The sequence below is a fragment of the Piliocolobus tephrosceles genome, chromosome 20 (genome assembly GCF_002776525.5).
Source record: "Piliocolobus tephrosceles isolate RC106 chromosome 20, ASM277652v3, whole genome shotgun sequence".
Taxonomy (NCBI): Eukaryota; Metazoa; Chordata; class Mammalia; order Primates; family Cercopithecidae; genus Piliocolobus; species Piliocolobus tephrosceles.
In genome coordinates this window covers 11,584,748-11,608,400 of record NC_045453.1, presented here as the reverse complement: position 1 = coordinate 11,608,400, position 23,653 = coordinate 11,584,748, and the positions used below count along the sequence as shown (strand labels likewise).

The 23,653-nt window shown below is 50.1% G+C and overlaps 1 protein-coding gene across 1 annotated transcript; it reads right to left on the bottom strand.

Annotated features, from left to right (window-relative positions):
- Positions 1-17,684: 17,684 nt before the first annotated feature.
- SLC32A1 (solute carrier family 32 member 1) lies at positions 17,685-22,793 on the bottom strand. The gene is made up of 2 exons (XM_023228004.2): positions 21,911-22,793; positions 17,685-19,603 (listed from the first exon to the last, which is right to left on the bottom strand). Exons 1-2 carry the CDS (start codon positions 22,298-22,300, stop codon positions 18,416-18,418), a joined length of 1,578 nt encoding a protein of 525 aa, XP_023083772.1. The 5' UTR covers positions 22,301-22,793; the 3' UTR covers positions 17,685-18,415.
- Between the last annotated feature and the right edge of the window lie 860 nt (positions 22,794-23,653).

The window sequence follows — 23,653 nt, the reverse complement described above, 5'->3', positions numbered from 1 at the left end:
GCTGGTCTTGATAAGGGTTTGGCACAACATGAGGTAGATTGGATTATTATTCCCAGTTCTGCACTCCTTTACTTTTTTTTTTCCTTCACTCCTTTATAGTAGGATGATACATCCATGCCATTTACCATGTAACTTTGTAGAGCCTTTCCTTGCAGACACTGAGATTAGGCTTGGTCATGTGACTTGCTTTAGCCAATGGACTGTTAACTGAATATGATTGGTTTAGACTGCCTTCTTGTACTTCTGCTTTTAGTCATGAGAGGAACATACCTGAGTCCAAAGAGGATAAGAGACATGTGGAGCAGATCCGAACCTAAACTGCCCTCCGAAGCCAAGTCCAGCCAACCTGCAATCTGAAGTTGAGCTGCCCCATGGACCTCTGAACAAGAAAAATGTTTATTCTTATAAACCACTAAAATTCTGGAGTTGCTATGCAGTATTATTGCAGGAGAAAACCGACTAATACACTAGACCAATGCTGTGCAACAGAACTTTGTACATTGGAAATATACACATTGATGGAGATGATCTAATATCTGTTGTGTCTAACACAGTGGCCAGTAACCACATGTGGCCGTTGAGCAGTTGAAATGTGAGTAGTGTAACTGAATAACTGAATTTTTTTAATGTTCTTAATTTTAATTTTGATTTCTTTTTTTTTTTTGAGATGGAGTTTCACTCTTGTCATCCAGGCTGGAGTGAAGTGGCACAATCTCGGCTCACTGCAACCTCTGCCTCCCAGGTTCAAGCGATTCTCCTGCCTCAGCCTCCTGAGTAGCTAGGATTACAGGCATGCATCACTACACCCTGGTAATTTTTGTATTTTCATTAGAGACAGGGTTGCACCATGTTGGCCAGGCTGGTTTTGAACTCCTGACCTCAAGTGATCTGCCCACCTCAGCCTCCTAAAGTGCTGGGATTACAGGTGTGAACCATGGCACCCAGCCTTAATTTTAGTTTAAATTTTAATTGTCATGTAGCTAGTGGCTACTCTATTGCAGACTGTAGCACTAGACAAAATCGAGGGCTATAATGATTTACCCATGGAAAGGACTAGAAAAAAATACATTAGGCTAGGTACAGCAGTTCATGCCTGTAATCCCAGCACTTTAGGAGGTTGAGAGGCAGATCACTTGAGGTCAGGAGTTTGAGACCAGCCTGGCCAACATGGCGAAAGCCTGTCTTTACTAAAAATACAAAAAATTAGCTGGGTGTGGTGGTGCACACCTTTAGTCCCTGCTACTCAGGAGGCTGAGGCGCAAGAATCACCTGAACCTGGGACGTGGAGGTTGCAGTGAGCTGAGATTGTGCCACTGCGCTCCAGCCTGGGCAACAGAGCAAGACTCTGTCTCAAAAAAAAAAAAAAAAAAACAATGCTTTAGAAGCCTACTATTTTCCTAGCTGCTGTAACAAAGTACCATAAACTAGGATGACTTGAATCAACAGAATTTTATTTTCTTACACTTCTGGAGGCTAGAAGGCTAAAATTAGGGTGTTGGCATGGCCATGCTCTTCTTGAAGGCTCCAGGGGAGTATTTGTTCCACGGCTTTCTCTGGTGCTGTTAGCTATGATGGTTGGTTTTATGTCAGCCTTTCTGGCTGCCCACATATTTGGTCAAACATTTTTCTGGGTGTTTTCTATGGAGTGCTTTAGGATGAGATGAACATTTCAATCAGTAGACTGAGTAAAGCAGACTTCCCTTCCTAATGTGGGTGGGCCTCATCCAATCAGTTCAATAGAACAAAGAGGCTGACCCTTTCCAGAGTCAGGGAGAAGTCTTCCTGCCTGCATGGCTTTGGACTGCGACATCAGCTTTTTTCCTGCTTTTTTTTTTTTTTTTTTTTTTTGAGATGGAGTTTCACTCTTGTTGCCCAGGCTGAAGTGCAATGACATTTGGCTCACCAAAACCTCTACCTCCTCGGTTCAAGCAATTCTCCTGCCTCAGCCTCCCGAGTAGCTGGGGTTACAGGCATGCGCCGCCATGCCCTGTATTTTTAGTAGAGATGGGGTTTCTCCATGTTGGTCAGACTGCTCTTGAACTCCCGACCTCAGGTGATCCACCCACCTTGGCCTCCCAGAGTACTGGAATTACAGGCATGAGCCTGGCCTTTTCTGCCTTTATACTTGAACTGAAACATAGGCTCTTCCTTGGTCTCAAGCCTGCTGACCTTCAGACTGGAACTACACTACCAAGGCTAGTTCTTAGGCCTTCGGACTTGGACTCTGATATGGTTTGGTTCTGTGTCCCCAGCCAGATCTCATGTTGAATTATAATTCCCAGTGGTGGAGGTGGGGCCTGGTGGGAGGTGACTGGATCATGGGGTGGTTTCTAATGGTTTAGCACCATGGCCCTGGCTGGTCTTGTGCTAGAGTTCTCACGAGATCTGGTTGTTTCCCCCTTCGCTTGCCCTCTCCTGCTTCACCATGTGAGGATGATGATTGCTTCCCCTTCGCCTTCCACCATGATTGTAAGTTTCTTGAGGCCTCCCCAGAAATGAAGCTTGTACAGCCCGCAGAACCATGAGCCAATTAAATCTCTTTTCTTTGTAAGTTACCCAGTCTCAGGAAGTTCTTTGTAACAGTGCGAGAACGGGCTAATACAGACTCAGACTAGAACTAAACCATTGGCTCTCCTGGCCCTCCAGCTTTCCAGCTCACCCTGCAGATCTTAGAATTTGCTTACCTCCGTAACTGAGTAACCCAATTCCATATAATGTGTGTAAGTGTGTATACATATATAATATTAGTTCTCTTTCTCTGGAGAATCCTGACCAACACACCTGCAATCCTCAGTGACGAACACACCTGCAATTGTGTTGGCCTCTCCAATCTCTGCTGCCATCATCATGCAGTGCTTCCCTTGTGTGTATCTCTCTCTTTTCCTCTTCTTTTTTTTTTTTTTTTTTTTTTTTTTTTTTTGAGATGGAGTCTCGCTCTGCTGCCCAGGCTGGAGTGCAGTGTCGCCATCTTGGCTCACTGCAACCTCTGCCTCCCAAGTAGCTGGGATTGCCTCCCAAGTAGCTGGGATTACAAGCATGCACCACCATGCCCAGCTAATTTTTTGTATTTTTAGTACAAACGGGGTTTCACCATATTGGCCAGGTTGGTCTCAAACTCCTGAATTCATGATCCGCCTGCCTCAGCCTCCCACAGTTTTGAGATTACAGGCGTGAACCACCTCACCCAGCCCACTTTTCCTCTTCTTCTAAGAGCACCAGTTGTATTGGATTAAGGCCCCACCCTACTTCAGTATGATCTTCACTGATTACATCTGTACTGGGTATCCACAACAACTATATTTCTAAATGAGGGCACAGTCACAGGTACCGGGGTTAGGACTTCAACATACCTTTTTGAGAGACACGATTCAACCCACAACATCTACTGAGTTTTGAGGGAATTGTATTGCCAAGAAACCACAAGCCTGGACTGCAAAAGCCTGTATTTGATCCCTAGCATAACCCTAGGATCCCAAACCTGCACCAGCAGGAAGCTATGTGTGAAAGCTGTTCAGCTCCAAGGAAGGGTAACCCTCTAAGATGCTCAAGAGGATAATGGATAAGGAACACCTTCTCGGATGGCAAAGCCAAAGCTACTGAAAACAACAGACAAGGGAGGTTTTCCCAGAGAGGAGAAGCAGAGAGAAGTCTAACCAAGAACCCACTCTACTGCCAGGGCAGGGCAGAGAATCCATAAATTCTCTGCCCGGTGGGATTTTGAACATTGTTAGAAACCAGTGATTGCTTTGTAGGAAGCTTTTAAAGTACTGCTGCTGGGTCTCACCCCTCGAGATTCTGATTTAATTGGTAAGGGACAGGGTCTGGGCATTGGGAGTTTTATCATCTCCCCAGATTAGTCTATTGATCTATTGATCAAATAGAAAGCAGAGTTTCAGAATCAGTACTCTAGGGCCGTGCAGCTCCAAATGTGGTTCTTATGCCAGCAGTCTCAGTAACAGTTGGGAGCTTCTTAGAAATGCACGTTCTCCAGCCCCATCCCAGATGTAGTGAATCGGAACTCACATTAAACACACCTTCTATTTTGCTTAAGTTATGGCCGTGTTGGCTCCTGTCCTAAGTAGCACACACACGCAGGTAATCATATAATGTATCTAGTCTTGTTCCTTAGAGAGCCTTCATGACAGGTGAAACCATCAGAAAACTGTTCCAAGGAAACCATGTGCCACGCATTCTGCCTGCAGCTTGGTGGGGAGGATGTGATGAGCACAGGTATCAAATTAGGCTAATGAAACTTAACTCATCATGGCTGACCAAGGCCTTGTGCTAGGCTTGGTTCAGAGCTTGTTGGGCCAACTGCCTGGGAAAGAGAAAGGATATCCATGTAACTGAGGAGACAGGTGGCAGACTAGGACAGGGGGCAGGTGATTTAGTACAGGGTCTCCAACTTCATCCCAGGTCCTACTAACCCACTGGTTGGAATCATCAGACATAGGGCATCCTATGGCCTTTTAGTAGCCTGTACCTTTGCACATTTGTATTGTTGATGCAGACTGAGATGCTATGCCCTACATCACTTGCCTCTAGAATCCTCATTAAGGGCCAGCTTGGATGTCACTTTGGTCTTCCTTCCCTAGGGAATAGAGCAGAGTGTCCCATAAGGTGCTTACCATGGGGCAGGTTCCCTTTATCACAGGTGATGAGAGCCTTGGTTGGTGAGAAAGTGTTAGGTAAGTTAGTGCTGTGTCCTCCTCTAAGCCCTCAGGATAAGTAGAAGGAGCTGGGGGCAGGGGACTGACAGTTCATACCTCAATAAGGGGATTTTTTTAAAGGCAAAACCCTACAAGAATAGGAGAATGGGAGTGAGAGATTTCAAGAATGGAGAGTATACATGCAAATAGTATCTAGTTTAGCAAACCTAGAAAACCTGATTTCCCAGCTGCTCTGGGAAAAGCTGAACACTAATTTGTTTCACACTGTACAATGTTCAAAAGTCTCAGAAATTAGTGGCACAAGGTTATTCTGGAAGAGAGACCGAAAGTGGAATAGCCAAAATAAGGAGAACATGTTAAAACTGTTTTACGAAGGAGCCTGCCTAGTCTCTAGGTGCTCTTCTTTTTAACTGCCTCCAGAATTCCCCGAAAAGACTGGAGGTTTGACTCTTTGCAAAGAGTAAAACAAATAGTCTCTAAACAAGGATATCAACTGAGAACAAAATGATGACGTCAATATACATAATGAATGCTAAGATCCCAGTCTCTTCTCCCACTTGGTTCCTGATACTATGTACCCAAGCCTTTACCCTTCAGCAAAAGAATGGAAGAATCTTCCCTGAGATTCTTATCCAACCTGAGAGGAAAACTCTAAGTGAATTGGTCTTGGATGTTCTCCCTTCAAACAGCCCATCCAGATCATTTTATGATGAAATTCACAGTCAGTAGGAATCTCCCATGGACTCTGCACCTCCAGTCAGCCTTTACTAGCCCAATCAGTCTGTACTACCCCAGTCTTTAAAATGAGGAATGCTTCTAACATGAAAGCCAGAGATTAAAGCATACAAAGAGGGAAGAAAATCAACCAGGAGGCAATAGAGACTATATGAAAAAGAGAAACCTTAAAATATTTATTATTACTACAGTGTGCTCAAAGAGATAGGAGAAGATATTGTATCCAGGAAACAAGAAAAGTTTGCTATAGAACAGAGAGGTTAAGAGAACCGAAAAAAGGTTTCGGGGGGTTGCAGTGAGGGACAAGACAGCAGAAATGAAAAACTTCATAGATGGAAGATGAAGTTGAGAAAATCTTCAATAAAGTGTGTGTGTGTAGAGAAAGAGGGAAAAAGAGGAAAGAAAAATAAGAAATTTAAAGGAGCAGTTCTAATCTACAAATAATAGAAGTTCCGAAAGACAGAACAGAAAACGGACGGTCGTCAGCAATTCAAGGCAACTTCCTAGAATTGAAGCACTTGAGTTCCTGTATTGGGAAGGAGCCACAGTGAGAGGAAACGATCTACATGAACACACATCATGAAATTTCAGTTCCCTGGAAACAAAGAGAACATCCAGTAGTTTCCAAAGAGAAAGAAAATGTTTGCATACAAAAGAACAAAGATCAATTTCAAACTTCTCCTAGGCAACATTGAAAACTAGAAAACAAAATGGGAAGTGCTTTCAAGTCTGAAGAAAAATGGTTTCCAAACTAGAATTAAGCCAAACCCTCAATCAAGAACTGGGGTAGAATAAAGACATTTAAAGACATTCAAGGCCTCAGAAATGTACCTTCCATAACCTACCTTTTATTCCAGAAGCTATTGTGGAATCTGCTTCAAAACAAGGGAGAAAACTGGCTGGGTACAGTGACTCACACCTGTAATCCCAGCACTTTGGGAGGCCGAGGCAGGCGGATCACGAGGTCAGGAGATGGAGACCATTCTGGCTAACACGGTGAAACCCTGTCTCTACTAAAAATACAAAAAGTTAGCCGGGCGTGGTGGTGGGTGCCTGTAGTCCCAGCTACTCGGGAGGCTGAGGCAGGAGAATGGCGTGAACCTGGGAAGCGGAGTTTGCAGTGAGTGGAGATCGCACCATTGCACTCCAGCCTGGGCGACAGAGCGAGACACCATCTCAAAAAAAAAAAAAAAAAAAAAAAGCAAGGGCATAAACCAAGAAAGAGAAATCACATGAGACAGGAGACAGGAGCTGCAACATACAAGTGAAGTAAGAGAACCCTGAGGTGACTGAAAAGCCGGATCCCAGGAGGACAGCTGTGCTACCAGGCACATGGGGTGCTGGCCAGGTTGGAGTGGGTCTGCTCTGGGAGAGACTTCTTCAAGAAAGGGAAACTGATACTATGTTTTGTGTGAATGAAACAATTGAGGGGTGTTTAGACAATTGGAGGAGAGTTTGGGGTTCAGTTATTAAAAAGTATTTGAGGCTGGGAGCAGTGGCTCATGCCTGGAGGCCAAGGATCACTTGAGCCCAGGAGTTTGACACCAGCCAGGGCAACATGGCAAGATCCCGTCTCTACAAGAAATCAAAACAATTGGCCAGGTGGTGCAGTGGTTCATGCCTGTAATCCCAGCACTTTGAGAGGCCAAGGCAGGAGGATTGCTTGAGCCCAGGAGTTTGAGACTAAGCTAGGCAACATAGTGACACTTTGTCTATGCAAAAAAAAAAAAAAAAAAAAATCATCCAAGCATGGTGATGTGTGCCTGTGGTCCCACCTACTCAAGAGACTGAGCTAGGAGGGTCACTTGAGCCTGGGAGGTCAAGGCTGTATTGAGCTGTGATCTCACCACTGCACTCCAGCCTGGGCAACAGCTTGTCTCAAAAAAAAAAAAAAAAAAAAAAATCAAAAAATTAGCTGGGCATGGTGGTGCATGCATGCCTATGGTCCCAGCTACACAGGAAGCTGAGGTGGGAGGATTGCTTGAGCCCAGGAGGTCAAGGCTATAGTGAACTACGATCATGCTACCGCACTTCAACGGTGGAAGACAAAGTGAGACACCCTGTCTCCAAAAAAAAAAAAAATGGAATTTGAAACAAACAAAAAGGCAACTTCTTATACAATAAAAAGTAGTAAAGGAAAGGAAGTGTAATCATAGTTTATTATATGCCCCAGCTCTAATTAGTACACGTATCATACAATGTAAATCTTGAGTACTAAGCTAACTAAAATGATCATGTAACTATACTGGGAAACTGAAGGGGTGGGGATGTAGACTGGAGAAGAATTAGGAAAAGGACTAAAACCTCACCTTCCTGAGTGGGAGTCAATAATTAAGGTCCAAAATGAAAAATAAAGAAATTGCAATAAAAACTTTTTTTTTTTTTTTTTTGGCAAGGGGTTGGGGAGGACAGAGTCTTGCTCTGTTGCCAAGGTTGGAGTACAGTGGCGAGATCTCAGCTCACTGCAACCGCCATCTCCCAGGTTCAAGCAGTTCTTATGCTTCAGCCTCCTGAGTAGCTGGGACTACAGGTGCCTGCCACCATGCCAAGCTAATGTTTTGTACTGTTAGTAAAGATGGGGTTTCACCATGTTGGCCAGGCTGGTCTTGAACTCCTGACCTCAAGTGATCTGCTTGCCTCGGCCTCACAAAGTGCTGGGATTACAGGTGTAAGCCATCACACCTGGCCCAATATAAGCATGTTATTTGGAGACGTGGAGATAAATATTAAAAGGATCAAGTGCTGGGAGCGGTGGCTCACGTGTGTAATCCCAGCACTTTGGGAGGCCGAGGTGGGTGGATCACCTGAGGCCAGGAGTTCAAGACCAGCCTGACCAACATGGAGAATCCCGTCTCTATTAACAATACAAAATTAGCTGGGCGTGGTGGCACATGCCTATAATCCCAGCTACTCGGGAAGCTGAGGCAGAAGAATCGCTTGAACCCTAGAGGTGGAGGTTGCGATCAGTGGAGATCTCGCCATTGAACTCTAGCCTGGGCAACAAGAAGAAAACTCAGTCTCAAAAAAAAAAAAAAAGGATCAAGTGTAAGAATTGAAAGTAGTTGCCTCTGGGGAAGGAGAAATTGGAGGAAGGGGCTACAGAGTGCTATTTGTGTTAACTTGCAGAATTCATTGATTCTTTAAATTATGCATATATGTAATGCAAAAAATAAAACTTAAAAAATTGAAGTATGGCCAGGTGCAGTGGCTCATGACTGTAATCCCAGCACTTTGGGAATCTAAATTAGGAGGATCACCTGAGGTCAGGAGTTCAAGACCAGCCTGGCCAGCATGGTGAAACCCCGTCTCTATTAAAGTACAAAAATTAGCTGGGTGTGGTGGCACATGCCTGTAATCCCAGCTACTTGGGAGGCTGAGGCAGGAGAATAGCTTGAATCTGGGACGTGGAGGTTGCAGTGAGCTGAGATTGTACCACTGCACTCCAGCTTGGGTGACAGGGTGAGACTACATCTCAAAAATAAAAAATAAATAAATAAAAATAAAAAATAAAAAATTGAAGTGTGGGCAAAGACATATTAAACAAAAGCAAACAAAAGGGAAAAAAGCGAGTTAATTTGAATATCAGAGAAAGTATATTAAACTCTCCTTGGTTGGGCATGGTGGCTCACGCCTGTGATCCCATACTTTGGGAAGTTGAGGTACAAGGATCACCTGAGGCCAGGAGTTTAAGACCAGCCTGGGCAACATAGTGAGACCCCATTTCCACAAAAATAAAAATAAAAAAAATTAGCTCAGCATGGCAGTGCACACCTGCAGTCCTACCCACTCAGGAGACTGAGGCAGGAGGATCATTTGAGTCCAGGAATTTGAGGCTACAATGAGCTGTGATCACACTGCTGCATTCCAGCCTGGGCAACAGAGTGAGACACTATCTCAAAAAAATTGTTTTTAATAAAAAATAAGTAAACTCTCCTACTATGTTTGTAAATTAGTCCATTTCTCTTTACATTCTATATTTGGAATCTGTGTTATTAGAAACACCAAGTTTAGAATAATCTCCCTGGCATATTTTGTCGTTTTTGTTTGTTTGTTTTTGTTTTTTTGTTTTTTGAGACAAAGTTTCTTTCTTGTTGCCCAGGCTGGAGTGCAATGGCACAATCTTGGTTCACTGCAACCACGATCTTGGCTCACTGCAACCTCTGCCTCCCGGGTTCAAGTGATTATTTTGCCTCAGCCTACTGAGTAGCTGGGATTGCAGGCATGCGCCACCACGCCTGGCTAATTTTGTATTTTTAGTAGAGACAGGGTTTCTCCATGTTGGTCAGGCTGGTCTCGAACTCCCGAGCTTAGCTGATCCACCTGGCTCGGCCTCCCAATGTGCTGGGATTGCAGGCGTGAGCCACTGTGCCCAGCCAGCAGTTTTCTTTTGGTTAGTATTAGCCTGGCAAATGTTTCCATCTTCTTATTTTAATCTTTCTCAATCTTTTTGTTTTAGATGTATACCTTGCAAATAGTGTATAGATGGACTTTCAAATTTCAATCAGAGAATCATTGTCCTCTGACTGGCTAGTTTAGTCCACTTATCTGTATCACTGAATCATTTATTTTTACTATCCTGTATTGACTGGAAGGCCTTTATTTTGCTCGTTTTCTTTCTTTTCCTTTTCTTTCATTTCCTTCTTTTTTCCTGACTTCTACATTGATCACATTTTCTTTTCCTTTCTTTCTTAGTGCAGTGGCATGATCTTGGCTCACTGCAGCCTCTGCCTCCCAGGTTCAAGCGATTCTTCTGCCTCAGCCTCCCGAGCAGCTGGAACAACTAACGAGTGCCAACACACCTGGCTAATTGTTTGAGATGGAGTCTCACTCTGTCGCCCAGGCTGGAGTGCAGTGGCTCGATGCAAGCTCCGCCTCCCGGGTTCTCGCCATTCTCCTGCCTCAGCCTCCCGAGTAGGTGGGACTACAGGCGCCTGCCACCACGCCCGGCTAATTTTTTGTATTTTTAGTAGAGACGGGTTTCACCATGTTAGCCAGGATAGTCTTGATCTCCTGACCTCATTATCTGCCCGCCTTGGCCTCCCAAAGTGCTGGGATTACAGACATGAGCCACCACACCCCACACCCAGCTAATTTTTATATTTTTAGTAGAGACAGGGTTTCACTATGTTGGCCAGGCTGGTCTCGAACTCCTGACCTCATGATCCGCCCGCCTCGGCCTCCCCAAGTGCTGGGATTATAGGCATGAGCCACCGCACCCAGCCCCATGGAAGTTTTCTTTATTGCTCTTTTCCTTCTACTAAATTGGAAGTTACACATTCTCCGTCCATTTGTTGTCGTTCTTGTCGCTGATGGTTGTGATGGTGGTGGTGTATAAGTAACAGTCTTGCTCATCATTAAGCCTAAAGTTAATCAGTATTTCTCCCTATATCTGAATTAGAAAGCCATAGAAGATACGACTTCAATCATTCCCTCCGGTCTTAGAGGTTATTTACCAAAATTTTAGTTCCACCTTAGATCCCAAGAATTGATTGTTGTTAATATTGTTTTCTATGGGCAGTTTTTGCTCAGGCACAGATTTGCTTCCTACATAGTCCTTCCTTCTTTGTGGGTTGAGTTTCTTTCTTGCTGAAGTCTATCCTTTGATAGCTATTTCAGTGAGAGGCTGTTGGTGGCAAACTCTCACCTCCCAGACATCTCAGGATTAAGCTCCCATTATTGACAGGTGCTTCCCTGCCCATGAAGTTTTCTGAATTGACATTCTTCCTTTCCTTCCCCATCTCACTTCTCCACTGTGCTACTGGTGCTTGCTGGCATCAGTTCCCATGTGAACTACTTCAGTCAAATATGTCTCTAGTGTCAAGGTCTGTTGCTGGGGGAATCCAACCTGAAGCAGCCTCCTTTCAGTCCTCATCTTTGTTTGTGAGCCTCCTGTCTCTTCAGCTTCTCTTGGTCTGCCTTACTTACTTGCATTCTTCAACTCTCCCGCTTTGAACACCTCTTCAGAGTAAAGATTTCATGAGAATTGTTTCCAAGTCTGATCTCACTCTTCTTTGAGAAGCTTCTAGGTGTGTTTCTTCTACTCCAAAATTTAGAAACAAAGAGTACCCGCATGTATTAGTCCATTTGCGTTACTATGAAAGAATACCTGAGGCTGGGTAATTTGTAAAGAAAAGAGATTTAATTGGCTTACAGTTCTTCAGTCTGTACAGGAAGCACAGTGCCAGCATCCACTTCTGATGGGGCTTCAGGAAGCTTTCAATCACGGCAGAAGGCGAAGCAGGAGCAAGTACATCACATGGTAAGAGGAAGAGCGAGGAATGGGGGTGGGGTGCCATGCTCTTTTAAACAAAAACAGTCAGATCTCACGTGAACTCAAAAGTGAGAACTCACTTATCACCAAGGGAATGGTGCTAAGCCATTCATGATCCAATCACCTCTCACAAGGCCCCACCTCCAACACTGGGAATCACATTTCAACATGAGATTTAGAGGGAGCAAACATCCAAACTATATCATCACATCTCCATGCCTGCCCCAAATCAAGATGATATTTGCCCAGAGAAATAAAATAAATTCTTATCATTTTCTACATCTTGTACCCTGTCCTTCCTCAATTCCAGGATATCGTTCTCTTTATATTCTTCTCCTCCCTGTCAGACTATATTTTACTATATTTTATCAATCTCGACTCCTCATTCTTTTCCTCCTCCTCTTCATTTACTTGACTTTTTTTTTTTTTTTTTTTTTTTGAGACGTAGTCTTGCTCTGTCACCCAGGCTGGAGTGCAGTGGTATGATGATCTCGGCTTGCTGCAACCTCCGCCTCCTGGGTTCAAGCTATTCTCCTGCCTCAGCCTCCCAAGTAGCTGGGACTACAGGTGCACGTCACCATGCTCGGCTAATTTTTGTAGTTTTAGTAGAGATGGGGTGTCACCATATTGGGCAGGCTGGTCTCAAACTCATGGCTTCAGGTGATCCGCTCTCCTTGGCCTCCCAAAGTGCTGGGATTATAGGTTTGAGCCTCCACACCCGGCCTGCCTGACCTTTAAATATTGCTGTTACCAAAGGTCATTGACCCAGTGCTTTTTAAATGTTCATCCACTCTCCTGGGTGACCTCATACTTTCTGTGACTTTAGTACTATTAATATATTGATAAGTTTTGTGAAAATACATTAATCCATTCATTTATTTATTGAACACAATTTATTAAGAACATTCTGTATATCAGGTCTGTGTTATGTAGTGGAGATGCAGTAGGGTGCCAAACAGAGAATATCTCTGCCCTTGTGGAGTTTACTATCTTTAAAGATTGTTGCTATGAACCTGTTTATGTTTCCTTCTTTTCTTCCTTTCATCCATGGACCATTTATTGATCCACCATTCTTCTATCATCCATTCTTTCTTTCACTCACTGATTCATCTATTCATTGGCTCATCCATCCAACCCTTGACCTCAAAGCATTTACTAATCCATCCATCTATTCACCCATCCATCCACCCACCCTCCAATTGACCAAACCTCAATATTAGTGATCCCAAGCCAGTGGCACATCGGGGACTTGAAAGAAGGAGGAAGAAGAGGAGGAGGAGGTTGAGGAGGAGGAAGGGGAGGAGGAGAAAGGTCTTTCTGAATCTGAATCTAGGGGTTTGTGGGGAGCAGCAATCTCTAGAAAGCTCCCCATTTGATTCTGATTTACCCAGCCTGGCACCTGCCTATGGAAAGGTATTTGGGGACCACTATATTATATTAGAAGCACTGTGAATACAGGAGCTTAGTTTAGCTTTCCCTGAAAGTAGACCCTAAGACAAAGATTCACATGCAGTCAATTTATGTGGGAGGTGAACCTTGAAAGTAGGGAAAGGACGAAAAGGAGGGGGGAAAGGCCAAATAAAGATTACTTTGATGAGCTTGTGGACACCTGAGGTTCAATCCTGTTGGGGATCCTCCAAGATATCTTGTGGAATAGACCTAAAATGATCCCATCAGAGGACAGGAGACAGGCATTTATTGCCAATTGATTGAGCACTGGGGGCTGTTAGCTCCCCAACAATTCCAAGTCATGCTCCCAAGGTAGCCTAGAAAGCCCTCAGGGAGATGAGGAGAGATGGAGGCACTGGCAGTGGCTCATGTTTCACAGCTTCAGGTAAACTTAGGTGCATCTAGGGACCATAGGGTGGGCAGTGACAACTACCAGAGAGGCCGTGTCTGTCTTGTTTACTGTTGCATTCCTACACATCAGACCTTAGCCTAGTGTGTGGCCTAGAGCGGGTGCTTGACAAATATTTGATAAATAAATCTTGTTTGACTACCAGACCTTGAAAAAGGAAATGAATCACACTAACGATTCCTTTAATTGTGCTGTCCCTTCTAGCTGCAACCTCCTTCCCTTCTAGACACCACCAACCCCTCTATAGCATCCTCAGTCTTTTCACTCTATTTCCATCCCACCCCCAAAAGGGTTGCTGGAAGCTTCTGGAATCATAAAGCTCCCTCTACCCCACCTCCATGTGACTCTGCTGGACCATGCTGCTGGGTGTCCCTGGCCAGAGGCCCTGCCCTCACCGTGCCTTCCTGGGCTCCACAACTGGCACAGATGGTACCCAAAGCATCACTGTGGAACCAGCTGCAGTCAGACTCTTGAAAAAACTCAATCCAAATCTCCGGGGGGCAGAGCTCACCTCCCAGGCCTGGTGTTACATCCAGGACCAGGATTAGCATGAAGGAAGTGAGGCATTTCCTTTGGTAGCAAAATTTAAAATGGTACAAAAAATCCAGAAAGCAATGTAAATAATATTTTAATGCAATATTTTTTAAAAATCAAAATTAATGCAAAAGTGAACCATAATGTTCAAAATAATGTGAACGAAATAACAATATCTGAGGTAAAGAAAGGAGGGCTATTGCTTTTTTTGCCTTGGTCTCCAATGTGGCTCAGATTAGTGCTGTACCGATGCTGTACTATCTGAACGTCACTGTTACTTGTCCTGAACGCTTAAAAATTTTGGAGGGGTGGCTGGGCACAAGGGCTCATGCCTATAATCCCAGCACTTTGGGAGGCTAAGGCAGGGTGATTGCTTCAGCCCAGGAGTTTGAGACCAGCCTGGGGAACATGGTAAGACTCTGTCTCTACAAAAAATTTAAAAATTAGCTGAGAATGGTGGCACCTGCCTTGCCTATGGTGCCAGTTACTTGGGGGGCTGAGGTGGTAGGATCACTTGAGCCCAGGAGGTCAAGGCTGCAGTGAGCTGTGTTCTCACCACTACACTCCAGCCTGGGTGACAGAGCGAGACTCTGTCTCCAAAATGATAATAATTATTTGGGAGGGAAATATACTGATGTCTGCAACTTTTGGATTTTTTTTTGAGGTAGACTGTTGGATGGATAGATGGATAGGTATGGTGTAGATACAGTGTTGTATACTGTTAATCATCCAGTGTAGGTGGTGGTGGGTGTGGGTGTATGTATGTTCAGTGTAGAATTCTTTCACCTTTTCTATACATTAGAAATTCTTCATAATCTTGAAAAGGAAAAAACGAAAGAACTATGAGAAGGACACCCAAGCCTGGCTCTGTGAGGTCAAACAAGTGCAATGCATGAATCCTTGGCTGTCCAGGACTGAGATCCCCACCATACCCTCACTCATGGCGAGGATGGAGCCCACCTAGGGGCCTGCCCCCTCCTTGACCAAAGCCTCTCTCTGGCTCTTGTCCCTGAAGTCCCCTCTAGAATAGCAAGGCCTGGATCCTCTCCACTTCCTGGATGACCCCCATGGAGCCTGTTTGGCTCCCTCCCTATGAGATCTTTAAGTGAGGAATACTCAGTTCCTGGGATAAGACCCTGTCATATAACAAAACATGTTCAATAATAAGCATCCATCCATGTTTGGGGAAAAACAACTAAAAACTTTTGTAATGTTGAGGACTTGAAATAAAGCACTAGAAAGAAGCAATACTTATCAACTAAGTGGAAGGTGGGGTAGGAGGAGACGCGCAGCATTTAGGACTAGGGTGGAGAACCCTCTTTGCGGGCCAGCAGCTGACTTTCTCACCGCTGGGGGGCGAGGCAGGGCGGTCTTGGGACCCTGCGATCGCGATCCTGGGTTCCTCCTGCGCACATGGGTCTTAGTGGTTCCAGGTCCTGGCCCCAAGGCAAGGGGCCAGGTACACCTACACACTTATGCTGCGGACCCGGGTCGGGACAGCTTACAGGGGGTGCAGCACGTCCAGCTAGGGTGCCCCATAAGAACTGATGGGAGCCCTGTGGGGCTGACACGGATTCCTCCTCTCCTTCTCAATCCGATCCCGGAATAAGCCTTGCCAGAATTATCTGCTCCCTTGGACTTGCACAGCGAGCCCACTGCCAGGAGGGCTGGGACTTCTTCCTTTCAACTTCTACCTTTACGCCTTAGTGATGGTGGAGGTGGGAGTAGACGGGTGGGGGAGATGAGAGGTGCAGAGACTGGTCCCATCCACTCCTCCTCCCCATTTCTCTCGGTAGCCTGAATGCGAGTCGGGGTATCGGTGTCCTGCCGACCAGGGTTTCGGGTTTCCCTTGGGCGTACGGAGTGCTGGTTCTCCTGTCCCGGCCACCCTTAGGATTCAGGAGACGCTGCAAGCTGAGCACAAAACCTGGAACCGGGATTAGTGGAGCGGATCCAGGCGAGCCCGCAGAGTTGGCACCGCTGTCCGGAGCCTGCCTAGTGTCTCCTTCGACCTTTAAAAGACTAGAAGGACAGAGCTGGTGCAGCGTGACGCTCCCACCTTTCCTTCCACTATAGAAGTCCGGGATTTTTCTGAAGGAGACACACGGACTCGGAGCGCACCCCAGGGTCCGTGGACCCGCTGAGAAACCTTGGGAGTTGGGGCAGGGGATGAACAATCAGCATCAGCTCCCCACCCCACCCCTCCGCCCCAGGCCTGGGAGACGTCAGTGGTCATGGGAAGACGGGAAACTGAGGACCCTTCAGCCAGTCCCGTATCCTGAACGCGCGACAATAGTGACACCAGGGAATTAGGCCGAAGGTAGCACACCTCTCAGATGGTCCGTTAAAGCCACAGTGATGACTGAGGGCACCTGGTCCTAACCCTCCTCCCTTCCCACTCCAGTTCTGTGGCCGCAGAACCAGGGTGATGCAGTCACCTCTGTCGCAGGCGCTTTAGGGAGCACGCCCACACGGATGCTCTGCACACACGCACACATACTTACCAAGGTTCTCACAACACACGATGCAGCCTCCCCAACTCCACACGCGTATCTTCACCTAGCCTCTCACACGCCCCTTGCAAGCGGGCGAGGAGGAACACATACCCTACATAGGCATTCTCCCCGGCTTCTTTCCCGTGCACCATTCGCACCTGGAGAGGTCCTTGCTAACGAAGCCTCTGCCTCCGTGGTGAGAGAGGATGCCGGAATCCACCCAACCGACTTGCACTCCTAGTTCCCCCCAGAAAGTCTGACTCTGACCTTTCCCAACAGTCCCTGGACTGGCCCTCCTGGAGACAGTGCAAATGCTGCGCCTGGAGTGGGCTCAGCACAAAAAATGACTAGATCTTTTGGGTAATTCAGGCAAACACTTTATCAGACAGGCTACCCAAGATAAGGGGAGACTGGGGCCCTACAGCTTGAGGCTGTCGATTCTAGAGTCAGATCCCTTTGCTGTGGCTGTGCAAACCCCACCTTGGATTGCAGGGAGGGGTTCTCCCCCCTGGGAGATGCCTCCTGCCAGGCCAGATTGTCTCCTGGCTCTGGGGGCCTGGCGAAAGGCACAGTCCACTTCTGATTTCCCTTATAGCCCTCTTCACAATCTGAAGTCAGGCTGTGGATTCCTGCCTGCCCTTGTTTATTGCCTGTCTCCACCTCACTAGACTGTAAGCTCCAGGAGGGCAAGGCTGAGTTTCTTTCTCTAGGTTTCCAACACTGCCCCAGCCCTGACCGGCTGCTTATAAATATTTGTTGAACAAATTTATAAGGTTCTGGTAAATAAAAGCTCCCCCTGTCCCGCTCTGTTTTGAGATTGGAAGTTGAGAACCTCCACCAAATTCTCAGACGGACCCGCCCCGGGGGAGAGATTGGAACAAACCTCGTCCTGGCAGCTGATGGGGGCCGATACAGCAGTCTCCGTCTTCTGCTTCCTCCTCATACCTGAGGAGCCTCCTCGACACCAACTAATCTTTGTGCTCCCTAGAGCCCTGCCCGGACCCTTTAACCACAGCTGCTCCCCATGTCCGGTTTCAGCCGGCGGGAGCCAGTTCCCACTCCTCTCAGCGCCAGGGGATCCCGGCTGCTACGAACTTACAAACCCGACACCAGGCCGCGCAAGCCTTTGTCTCTTCTTTATTTGCGGATATAATTATGCACCGCACTCTAAATTAGAGATAGATTTTTTTCTGATATACATTTCATCTTATTCACCACGAGCACACCACACGCACAGTAGAACAGTTCCACACCTGATAAATTGCACAAGATGAGAGTTTAGATTCCTGAAAACCGGCAGGCAAGCTGGCCCCGCCGCGGCTTCTCGCCTCCCGGCTTCGTTGAAGGAAATCTCCCGCCCAAAGTGGATTTCCCAGTCAGCCTTTCCCGCTGCAGGGTTGAAACGTCTCCGGAATGGGAAGCACTCTTGCTGGAAATGGCTGGACGCTGTAGATTCCGAGCACTGGATGGATATGAAATGTCCCCCCAAGGTCAAGTTTCCACGCCTGCGAGCTGCGCCCCCTCTCCCTCACTTCCCAACCCCCTCGGTGACTGGAACCAAAGTGTCAGGGCCCCACTTGGAAGGACAGAGAACCCTGCCCGCAAATGCGCCCTGCCTTCCCCCAAAACCAGGGTGTTGTGGAAAAGAAAAGACAACAGAAACGCAGACGCGATGGATCGTGAATCCCTATCCCCTCCCACCCCCCCATCCCCGAATAATCAGAAACTAGGAACCAGAGATGTTTAAAGCTTGGCTTCCCAAGCGCGGCGGGAGGGCGCACTGGGCTGGTGGGGGAGGGGGAGGGGAGAAGGGGGAGAGCGCGGAAGCGCGGCGGGGGCTCGCCCTTGAGCCCTAGTCCTCCGCGTTGGTTCGGTAGGCCTCGATGAGGCCCTCGAGGGAGTGAACGAAGCCGGACACGCTACAGATGCCGCCGATGACGAAGATGGCGACGTCGAAGAAGACTTGGTGCCACAGCAGCTTGCGCCAGAGCAGGCGCAGGTGAAAGAGGCTGGGCAGCAAGAAACAGAGGCCGGCGCCCGTGAGGCTGCCGGTGAGGCCCATGAGCAGCGCGAAATGCGGCACATAGATGGCCATGAGCAGCGTGAAGACGACAAGCGCGCAGCGCAGCGTCAGCCCCCAGGACTTCAGGCGCCCGTCGCCGCCGTAGCAGGCCGGGAAAAAGGCGCGGCTGCCTTCCTGGAAGAGTGACTTTTCCAGAACCTCGACAGCGGCGAAGAATGGCAGAGGATAGGACAACAGCGCCTTGGCCACCAGAAAGATGTTGACCACGGCGCGGATGGAGCCAGGTAGGTTATCCGTGATGACCTCCTTGGTCTCGTCGGCCCAGGTGAGGTAGGCTACGAGCGCGAAGAGGCCCTTGAGCACGCAGGCGGCGATGTGCGTCCAGTTCATCATGCAGTGGAACTCGCTGGGCTGCTGCATATTGCCCTCCAGCGAAGGCAGGAAGATCTGCGACGTGTAGCTGAACACAATAATGCCAATGGAGATGGGGAACTTCTTGACGTCGATGTAGAACTTGACCTTCTCCCAGGCCCAGTCGCGTGCCCGCGATAGACAGTAGGCTATGACTAGGATATTGATGACGAAGTGGGCCAGAGTGCACAGCAGACTGAACTTGGACACGGCCTTGAGGTTCTTAAGGAAGGCGCAAGGTAGGAGCACGGCCGTGGCGATAATGGACCAGGACTTCTGTGACACGGGCAGCCCCGGGAAGCTGTTGTACATGAGGTTGCCACTCACCACCACGTACAAGATGCACGTCATCACTAGCTCGATGATCTGCGCCACGTTCACCACGCGGCCGCCCAGCGTGGGGAAGCGCGGGGCGCAGCAGGCGTTGGCTATGGCCACGTATGAGTCCCGCACGCGCACCACCTCGCCGTCTTCATTCTCCTCGTACAGGCACGCGATGAGGATCTTGCCGGTGTAGCAGCACACCACGGCGGCGAAGATGATGAGGAACAACCCCAGGTAGCCGCCGTGCAGGATGGCGTAGGGTAGGCCCAGCACGAACATGCCCTGTGGGGCGGAGAGGCAACCAGACGCGGACGCTCAGCGAACTTGCAACCGATGAGGGGCCCGGGGGGCGTGGCTTAACGCTGTGGCCCGAAGGGGGCGCTAAGGACACTGAGAATTGGGTCTGAGCCGCCGGGGAGGAGAGGTTAAGGGCAGGCTGCGGGGTGGATGTAGGGGAGCTAATAGTGAGCCCCGGTGTCGAGCCAGAGATGGAGAGGGAGGGATGTACGGACGGATCTGAGAAGGAAAGGTGAGCTAATGGCTGGAGGTAGCGAGAGGGCGAGGGTGGCAGAGGGCTGAGAATAGGCAGAAGCCACAGGAGGCAAGAGAGATACTTCGGGATGGTTTCTGGGGACACGACCAGAATGAGGAGTTGGGGGAGGAGATGAGAAGGGGCAGGAGGGAGGGTGGTCGGAAAGGGGGTCTAAGAAAGGTAGCGAGCTGGGCCTGAGCCACTGGAAAGAGAGGGCACGAGATTTGTGGTGGGGCTGGAATGGGGCACGGGAGTCTCAGGCTCAAACCAGAGGAGGAAACGTTAAAGGCGGCAGTTGTGGCGGGGAAAGGAGATAGGGTAGAGAGGGAGAGGGGCTGAAGGTGGGGCAGAGCCCCTGGGAGGCAAGAACAGAGACAATGTGGAGATGCTTGGGGGAGCATGGCGCGGAGAGGAGGAAGCAGGGTTGGAAACTGAGAGTCTTAGGACAAGGCTGGAGTTACAGTGTGGCGAGGGCGAGTCCTAAGGAAGGGGACTAAGTGGAGGCTGCCGAGGCAAGTAGGAGGAGGAGCTTGACAGAAAGGCGCCAGCATGGTGGGCCGGAAAGCCGAACCGAACCAGAAGCTTCAGGGTCGGGCGGACAGGGCTATATGGTTTAGAATCCACATGGGGACTAAGAGCTAACGAAATCCAGGGTCCTGGAGGCCTACGAGCCTCCAGCCTCCTGCCCTGGCCTCCCTTGGGGCCTATCAAACGGAGCTTTGAAAGACGCCCCGGGAAGGCGCGGGAGACAGTGAAGGCGGGAGCAGCCCCGGGTCCGTGATCCAGTAAGGCCGTCTCGCCTGGCCACGGAATGGAAAGCGCCTTGGGTCGGGCCATCTTGTGTTCAGGGCCCGGTGGAGTCCTGCTGACCCCGAGATATCGAGCAACCCCTGGAAGGCCTCTGCTCCCAGGAAACCTGCTTTCCGTGGCCCCAGTGATAGTGCGCTCTAGGGACGCCCGGGGCCAAGCTGTAAGGTTCCAGGGATGCCTAGAGCTGAAGTCTCCTTCCGCCCAGAAAGCCGCAGCCTGCCAGCCACTGCTAGCTCGGAGGTCGTTGCCAAGACTCCAAACCTGCTCCCGGTGGAGGAGTCCTGCGCCGCCTGGTGGGGAGTGGGGGGTGGGAATAAGGGGAGAGGGCCTAGAGAGCAGGGGCCATTCTTAGCCTCTGGAGAGGGCTTCGCCAGGGTCACATGCGGAGGAGCTGACCGCCTCTTTGCGGTGCAGCCGGGATTTCGGGCGAGAGGGGCGAGTCTGTGCACAGGTAATGCCGGATTATTGCGGACTAAATGTGCTTGTGTGGGAGCATGTGTGTGCCTTCGTGTGTGTATACCTGTATGCCTCCAACAGGCAGCACCTGAGGGAGCAGGCTGGTTCCTCTCTGCATGCCTCTGTGCATGTGTGTATGCATATGTTCAAACGAGTATTCATGTGTTTGGTATATGCAGGTACATGCCTTTGTGGATGGAGATGTAGGGGTGTACGCAGGTGCATTTGGGGATAGTACTGTGGTCTATATATAGATGCATGTCGTGTGTGCTTGTGCCTGCGCGTTTGTTCGTGGGAAGGGGGGCTGTGGGTATGTGGTGTGCCTGCCTGTGTACGTGTGCGTGTCAGTGCGTGTGTGCAGGGGGAGGAGACTCCGAGCTCAGCGATTTCCCCTTCTTCTTTCCTCCCAAAAATGCAGCTGTGAATCCCTTCCAGAGTCCAAGACCAAATCGTGCCCTCCAATCCTGATTTTCTTTCTTTCTCATCCCTCCCCGCTCCCCCCGCCCCAATTTCCTTCACTTTTGTAGTGTCTCCGGACAGGTGTCTCAGACCGAACCTCAGCCTAGCCGTCTTGCAGCTGGTGCCATGGGAGGGAGTGTGGGTTAGGGCGGGAGACACCGCCTGGGGGCGTAGGTCCCCGCGCAGGGCTTGGAGGGATGGAGAAAGGGAGATTCCTGGGTTCAGGAGGGGGTCTCGTGGCCGAGATCACCGGGTTACTCTGTCGGGGGCAGAGCCTGGCAGGCTGAGCTGGGAGGGGGGAGGGCAGGCAGAACTGGGAATCCCGCGCTCACCTGGATGGCGTTGGTCACGTTCCAGCCTGCCTCCCACGCCGTGATCTTGGGCTTGTCGTGGCCCCCGAACTCGCCACCAGCTCCCACCTGGTCCTTGGAACCCGAGGGCGGCAGAGGAGCGCCGCTGCCGCGCTGATAATGGATGTCTCCCTCGACGGGCGGTTCAGCGCCCTCGTCCCCGCAGGGCTCGCCCTCGGCTTTCAGGATGTCCATCTGCAGGCCCTGGCGGTGCTCAAAGTCGAGGTCGTCGCAGTGCGCGAAGCCCACCGCCTCCTCATCCGTGGCCGCCTGAAAACCCATCCTGGCGAACATGCCGCTCACCTTGGCCTGGGACTTGTTGGACACGGACGTGGCCACGTTGGACAGCTTGCTGCGGAGCAAGGTGGCCATGGCGGCGGTGGGGACAGCGGAAAGGACAGAAGGACCCGAGGATGCGGGGAACGCGATGTAAGACCGCGAGGGCCGGGGGGGGCGCAAAGTCGCTATCTCCGCTTGCTCTCCGCGCGACGCCCCGGGGCTCTCTGGCTCATGACCCTCGCAGCCGGCGTTCGAGGCTCGCTCAGGGCTGGACCGGGCAAGCTGGCAGCAGGTCTGGCAGAGCCGCGGCGGCGGCGGCAGTGGCTAGTGCACTGCGGAGCTGCCGCGGGGCGCGGGCTAGGCTGCGGAGGGCGGCGGCGGCGGCGGCGGCAACGGCGTCAGAGCAGCTACGCGAAGCTGGCGCGGCGCCCCCACCGGTGCGCGGCCCAATGCGCTCCCGCCCCTCGGAATCAGGCGGTGCGGGGGTGGGGGCCTGGAGAAAGGAAATACCCGGAGGCAGGGGACGTGAGGAAGGGGCTAGGATAAGAGAAAGGGGGCGCCGAGGGATTCAGACGTGAGCTGGGGGCAGGAGAAGGGCGCCCTTGGGAAGGAGGCGGGAGGGAGTGCGTGAAAGAGGGAGCGCCCAGGGCAGGGGAGGGGGGGCGAAGTGCTGCATTTCTAGGGGAGGTGCTAAGCTCGCATCCTGGCCCTTCCCACCTCGCCGCCGCAGGGAGGGAGGGGGCCGGCGTGGGCTGATGCTCGTAGTCTTCCGCCCCCGGACCACCCCCTCCAGAGTCCGGGAGCTGTGCAGCCCCAGATCCTCTGGCTAAGGACTGGTCTGGGCGCCCCGAGAGCCCGCAGGACTGAGTTGTCAGTCTCTGGAGGAGCGGGTCGTCTAGAAGTCAGTCTGTTTCCCTGGCACCCATCCTTCGCGCTTAAACCTGGCCGAGAGTCCCCCTTGAAGGTAGAAGTGTCTGGCATGGATCGCTCCCGAGGAAGCTCAGCCTCAGGCTCAGTCACCTGGGCTCTCTCCGACCGTCCAGGGACGCCGCGAGGGAAGCGATTGTGCGGATCGCTCGCCACCAGCCGCTCTCCAGATGTGTGCAGAATGGAGGCGAAAGGTTGGCTTTTCGCTTTCTTTCCGTTTGGGGGTTCTGGAAGAAGGCAGGACTCTATGAGGACACCTCTTGGCAGCCTAGCGGGTCTGCGAATGCCCACGCCGAGAGGGGCGCAGACGGGGCCAGGTGTGGAGGAAAGAAGGGCTCTCAGCGCTGCAGGACCGAGGAAGCGGAGGCTCGTGGTGCGCTGGGGCCCTGCTCCGACGGCCGCCTCCAGGCGGTGAGAGACGGTTGATTGGGGAACGGGTGTGTGAGCACGAGTAAGGGAGAGACCCAGAGACAAAGACCAATGCTGCATCAGACACTGCTTGAGGCTGAATCCGTGTGG

What these genes read in the sequence shown, in the direction of transcription:
- SLC32A1 (XM_023228004.2), bottom strand. Translation starts at nt 22,300, where the DNA reads ATGGCCACCTTGCTCCGCAGCAAGCTGTCCAACGTGGCCACGTCCGTG. An exon ending in ACGTGACCAACGCCATCCAG is followed by an intron (nt 19,604 to 21,910) that starts GTGAGCGCGGGA and finishes TCCGCCCCACAG; the next exon opens with GGCATGTTCGTGCTGGGCCT.